The sequence below is a fragment of the Pteropus vampyrus genome, unplaced genomic scaffold (assembly GCF_000151845.1).
Source record: "Pteropus vampyrus isolate Shadow unplaced genomic scaffold, Pvam_2.0 Scaffold30, whole genome shotgun sequence".
Taxonomy (NCBI): Eukaryota; Metazoa; Chordata; class Mammalia; order Chiroptera; family Pteropodidae; genus Pteropus; species Pteropus vampyrus.
The window spans coordinates 11,688,818-11,694,666 of NW_011888811.1; the positions used below are offsets into that span (position 1 = coordinate 11,688,818).

The following is a 5,849-nucleotide window of genomic DNA, read 5'->3' on the forward strand; positions in this document are numbered from 1 at the left end:
AGAGAGATATCAAAGCAATGGAAGCACTGATGGAAATTCAGCCAGAATTTCTAGTATAGAGATTTCCTACTAAGCCTTTTCCAAGGGCCCAAGGCCATCTGAAACACAATCCTGAAAAGCTGCTGGCTGGGCTATCCTCGTGCCTGGAGGGCCCTAAAATGGGCATTTCAAGTACCCAGAGAGCACGGGGACACATTCCGTATGACCACAGCAACAAAGGAACATCTGAGGGTCCAGCTTCTGACCCTAGGCCTGGCTGCTGGCCAGTGTTCAGTACTAAAAACTCTGAGGGCGCCAAGTATGGCCATCAGCTGCGTCACCTGGGGCTGTGACAGAGAACAGAAGCTGGACAGTAACTACAGTTACCCCCACGACAGGCAAACACTAAAAGACTAAAACCAGTGACCCCAAGAAAGATTTCTTTCCTTTTCCTCTACTGCAGTTGGGTGGCCAAAGTGCTAAAAGTGGCCCAAACAGGCAAAATTTGCCTCTTTCTAAAGACCATCACATGTGAGCCATCTGAAGGCCAGGTGACTTTGTAGGACTCATTTTTGGGTGGCCTGTGGCTGCCCTGGTATTTCTCCTGCATATGCTCAAGGGAACATGGTGACAAAGTTGAAAAGGCCCTCCTGGATTTCCATGATGCCATCAAGGGTTAAAGCAGTCTCTGCATTCTCGTGGGGGGTCAGCTTCCATGCTGCCTCCTTAACTCAGGCCTCAAGGACCAGGCAGGCACCTCGGTCCAGCGTCGAGAGCCCTCTTCGCCCCGAACAGGTTGGCCAGCACCTTTACACCATGGTGGCCGCGGAAGCCCTGCCTCTCTCGGGAGAGGAAGTCTGTAGTAAGTGCCAGGGAAGACCCTGCCATGCCTGCTGAGGGGATGTGTGGGCTCAGTTCCTATTGAATATTTCCAAGACCGTCGAGTTGGTGTGTTCGAACAGCCACTGCTGGGTGGGAGAGGAGGGATCGCAGGCGTTCATGAAGATCCTGTGGTCACTTTCACTGCAGTCCATGCAGCTGCTGCTGACCGGATGGTACAGGGTCCTGTCCTATAAAACATGGAGATTATCAGCCAGACAGTGCTGGGGATACAAGCAAACAGCAGCAGCAGTCACAGTGAGCGGCCAGTTACTCGCAGAGCTCGGTCTGGGTCTCCTCCTGAGCAAGCAGTGAGACGTGGCCCCGCCTCCCTTGCAGCTGGTGTCGCCATGTGCCTGAGTCACGCCCACTGGAGTACGGGCAGACAGGAAGCGTGCCACTTCCAGGCCTGGGCCCTAATTACTGCCTGTCTCCAGTCAAATTCCCTTGGTTCTTAAGGTTTTTTTTTTTTTTTAATGGACTCAGTTGCCAATGTTTAAGATTCTAGATTTCACATAAAAATTTGGATTTCTCGTTTCTCATGAATTTTTGGAAAGTCAGGCATGGTAGGTTTGTGGAACACATGCATGAGTGAGTGGACTCTGCTGGAAGGAGTGAGGTATTATATTGCTTTCTTTCTTCTTTTCTTTTTTTTGGAAATCAATCAGGTCCCCCCCCCCTGCCTCCCCCACATATCCTGCCTTACTTTGCGGTACTTCCACAGCTGGTTGCCCTTCATGCTGTGGCAGTCATAGAGGGTGACTGGGCTGGTGTGGGAGATGGCATCAAAGCAGAACTTCTTGGTGTGCTGGGGGTCGCCAGGCCGGATGTCCTCTCTCCAGGTGAAGGTGAACACCTGTACGCACAGGGACATCATGATCGGGATGGGGGACTTTGTTGTTGTTGTTGTTGTTTTTTAATTATGGAAAATTTTAAATATACAGATTCAGAAAAAGAATATATTTACCACATCCGTTCCCATCACCCAGCTTCAACAATTACCAACTCGTGCTGAATCTTGTTAGAACTTCACCCACACTCCTCCTACATTACTTTGAGTAAGTCCTAGGCATATCATGGTCTTGGCCAAGGCTGGCTTGCACTCTTCATTCTTCTGATAACATCTCTTAGGAATGATCCCTTGGGGACCCAACCTCCTCTCCCCCATCCTGCTCCTTCAGGTGGGGCTGACCGTTCCCCTGGCTCCAGAAGTGAGCATGTGACCCAGGCCCGATCAACATGTCTCAGGAGAGCCAACATGTGAGAGCCCCAGGGCTTCCCAGAACTACTGGAAAGGACACGCCTTCCCACTGTGGGGCTAGAAGCCTTTGCTGCTGGGGTCACATCTGCCACCACATGGGAAGAGCCAGGTTACGAATGAAGCCACAGAGAGGAAAGCAGAGTTTAGACCCTGGAGAGATTCCAATGACATCATCTAGACTTTTCAGTGACATGAGCCAATAACTCCTTTTGTTGAAGGCCAGTTGGACCGTGTGTGCATCATCTGTAACCAACAGGCCGGTCTGAGGGTTTTATTGCAGTGTGAAGGATTCCCTTTTCCAAGGTGTTCAGGAAGCTTTTATAACTCATCCTCTGGGACGACTTTTGTTACTTAGCATTGGCCCATGGCCCCTCCCTTTAAGCCCTGATCACGTGAGCACTCCAGGCCACCACAGACAGTACAGAGAACCTGGCTGCCGGTCCCTGGGAGTGGCCCTTACCTGCATGTTGTTCCAGGCGGCCTCTCCGCGGCCTCGGACACAGCTCTCCAGCCTCAGCAGGGAGCCCACAGCCCCGTGCTTTGTGTCTGTACACAGTCCTGTGCCCACATTACGAATCTGGATGAGAAAGAGGGGAAGAATGGACCAGTGAGGCATCTCAAGGCACCCACTGGGACCCCTGTGGGGGCGGAAGAAGGAACCAAGGCAGAGACACTAGATGGGCTGAGCCCTGAACCTCCTAACGAGGCCTGCTTGGGCTGGTGGCAGTGCCTTGAGCCCCTCGATAAAAGAATGCTCAGTCCACGGAGAGGAGCTCCACTAAACCCTGCAACGACTCAGGGTGGGTGGGGCCTGGAGGTGAGAGTTGTTGAAAGGAGAACTCCCTGGCCCCATCCCCAGAGGATTTGATCCAAGAGGTCCAGGAATCAAATTTTAACCCCATTCCAGGTGATCCAGGGACCACACCTTGAAAACTACCCTAGAAAGGACGTGACATCTTCGCTGTAGAGTCTTGGACTCGGCTAGTTAGGGCAGGTGAATGGCAGGATCCAAAGAACAACAGTGGTCTCGTGAGACGGGCGTGGTGTGCTGGGGAGAACGCACACCTGGCTGGGAGCGTGAAGGGCTAGGCTGCTCTACGGTTAGCCAGCACTTACATCGGCGGGCCAATTTGAATTGGACTTTGTCACCTGCAAATGACTCTTATGCTCCCTCTCCCTAAACCACAATATATCCACGTATATGCGAGTGGGTCCTTTCAGCTCGGAGACCCAGGAGCCAGGAGCCAGCGACAGAGCGCTTCTTCCCTGGTAAGGCTGGCTGTCTGCCTCCTCTAGCAGGACCAGCTTCACGGGTGTGTGACGCCGGCGGTCACCCAGGGCCACTAGTTCAGAAGGGCCTGTGTTTGGTTTAAAGCTCTGCTGCAGCTGTCTTAAAATCTGTAATAATTTCGTCTTTGAACCTGCAAGTAAATCTGATGGGACCACAGAGCACTCCTGTGAGCAGAGGTGATACGTGCCACATGCCAGCGTCCGCTGCTCCTTTCTGCAGCGCTGCACGCGGCGTCTGCGATCCCCCGCACGCACAGAATTCTGGGGGTCTCGTGCGTGGGGAGTTCAGCCAGACTCAAAGCGAGTGTGCGACATCTATGGCTAAGCGAGGATGCTGGCAGGTCTGAGAGGCCACGCTTGCCCACAGAACTCGCTTTGGCTGACTGGCATTCTAAGACACAGGGAGGACCCAGGAGTTCTATTCTGTCCTTCCTTACATGTGTTACTTTTCCGGACGAGCCAGCCACCTAAGCGGCAGATGATAACACGGAAGGAAAGGGAAGCGTAGGAACACCCACGGTTCCCTTTCCTTCAGCTCTTCCTCACTCACCAGGAAGCCCAAGGTGGAGAGAGTTGGCGGAAAGCATGCCCTGTTTGTAAGTAAAACAAAACCAATTGAATTCGTTTCATGCAGTGTCTCCACTGTCCTGGTAAGAAATACACGTGCACGTTCAAGGTTTGAAACACAGACGGTGAAATTTCACCAATTCTGCATATCAGTTAAATGCCGCCCTGTGTGCATTTAAAATATAAAGATGAATGGTAAACTTTATGCTAACCACTTAAAGTTTTAATTTTTCTCTACTTAGATCATTAAATAGCAAATGAAAAACCCACAATGACAAGGCTAGAGAGAGACCAGGAAAGAAAGGAAAACATGTCACATTGTATACTTTTAACGGCACTTTTCCTATCTTGGAAATGGGGTTTGCATGTGCACTTTGCACGGCGTCCCAATTGTGTAGTTGGGCCTGCCCTCCAGACTCACCTCTCCCCAAGCTGCCGCTGGGGGCTCCACGGGCGGGTAGAATTTGGGCAGGTCCCAGGCGATCTTGGTCATAAACCACTTGAAACTCTTGCAGTTCAGGGAGCTGCGGAGCTTTTTCTGGGCGGCTACGTCCCCAGCGGAGAGGTGGCGGTACTCTGGCCGGCGCTGGTAGATGTGCTCAGCGAACTCGTCCATCCACACTTCCGCCACCCGCTTCAGGTTCTAGAGGGCGACAGCCAGGTGCAAGGTCAGGGTTTCTGAGGGGCCGAAGCCATGGGGCCAGGTGCAAAGGGTCCTGGAGGTTAAGGTCAACCTTTCTTGTTTTATGATGTATGAATGACCCTAGCCCCACCATGGTTTGAAGCCTTCTGTGCGTCCATTTATTATTTATGCGTGTTTTAAGGCTTCTTCGAGTTATGGCTGAGTAACAGATGGCTGTTGTTTTGCCTGCCAATCTTCCAGCCCCCTTTTCTAGTGAGAGCCTCCCACTGGTTATCCTTTCGGACGGCCTCTGCCTCACTGTTATCTCATGCAGCACATAGCCCAGCCCGGCTAATGGGAATACGCACAGCTCTGGACACAGGGATTGGTCAGGAGTGAGCATGTGCCCGAAGCCAAGTTAATCAGAATCCACAGGCACTAGCCCTGGAATTGTTGCTGGAACTATGGGAAGAATTGCTGTGTTGTCTGCTTGGATTGCTGGGTAAGACCTGATGGGCAAGATACCAGCCAGAGCAGCTGGGCCACATGGAAAGTCTGTCCAAGGCTGAAGTCAACCCAGAAGGAAGCAGAACTGAGAGCGAGACCGAGGAACTCATTCCTCCTTCAACGCCTGGACCCAGCCATGCCTGAAGCCAGTCTCACCTCAGGACTTGCCATTCACACGAGTCTGTAAATGCCCTTTCAGCTTACACCAATCTGAGTTGGGTTGCTGTCATTTTCAACTAAGAGTGCTGATCGAGTTGCACGGTGAACACAAATTACCACTGGTAACCGAAAGGTGTAATTCCGTCAGCAGCTGGAATTTTAAATAACTTTTTTGAGGTGGGATACTTGTTGCCACGTTTATTGTGAAGCACAAGGGTAATCGGTATCAAAATGACAACCGCATTATTGGCAAGTAGGGGCAGCAGACCAGGAACATCCTGCTTGTGAGCAGACTTAGGAGACAGAGGAAAAGTGAATTCTCCTTTGTAACTGTGATGAAAACTCCTCATTCCGTCTGCAGTGTGGACACCACCTGCTGAGAACCTCTGACAGCTGGCACAGCTTCAGGAATCTGGATAAGTTCCCTGCTCTGAAACATCTCCCATAACCCAGCGCTGTTGCCAGAAATCCCCCCAACCCCCACATTTAAGTCTCCAGGCCTTTTCTCTACCATAAACTCCCCCCACCTCACTGCAATCCAAATGTTCTTCTGAAGGGTAAAAGGGAGTCAGCTTAGGCTGTTAT

General features: G+C 51.6%; 1 protein-coding gene across 1 annotated transcript in view; it reads right to left on the reverse strand.

The window, feature by feature from the left end:
* Positions 1 to 9: 9 nt before the first annotated feature.
* Positions 10 to 5,849, reverse strand: part of GALNT10 (polypeptide N-acetylgalactosaminyltransferase 10) — a 191,549-nt gene continuing 185,709 nt past the window's right edge. Inside the window, exons 9-12 of the mRNA XM_011356764.1 lie at positions 4,398 to 4,619; positions 2,580 to 2,696; positions 1,565 to 1,714; positions 10 to 1,049 (exon numbers count right to left, since the gene is read on the reverse strand). Coding sequence (XP_011355066.1) covers positions 891 to 1,049; positions 1,565 to 1,714; positions 2,580 to 2,696; positions 4,398 to 4,619 — 648 coding nt within the window. The 3' untranslated portion in view covers positions 10 to 890. The remainder of the gene's footprint in view (positions 1,050 to 1,564; positions 1,715 to 2,579; positions 2,697 to 4,397; positions 4,620 to 5,849) is intronic.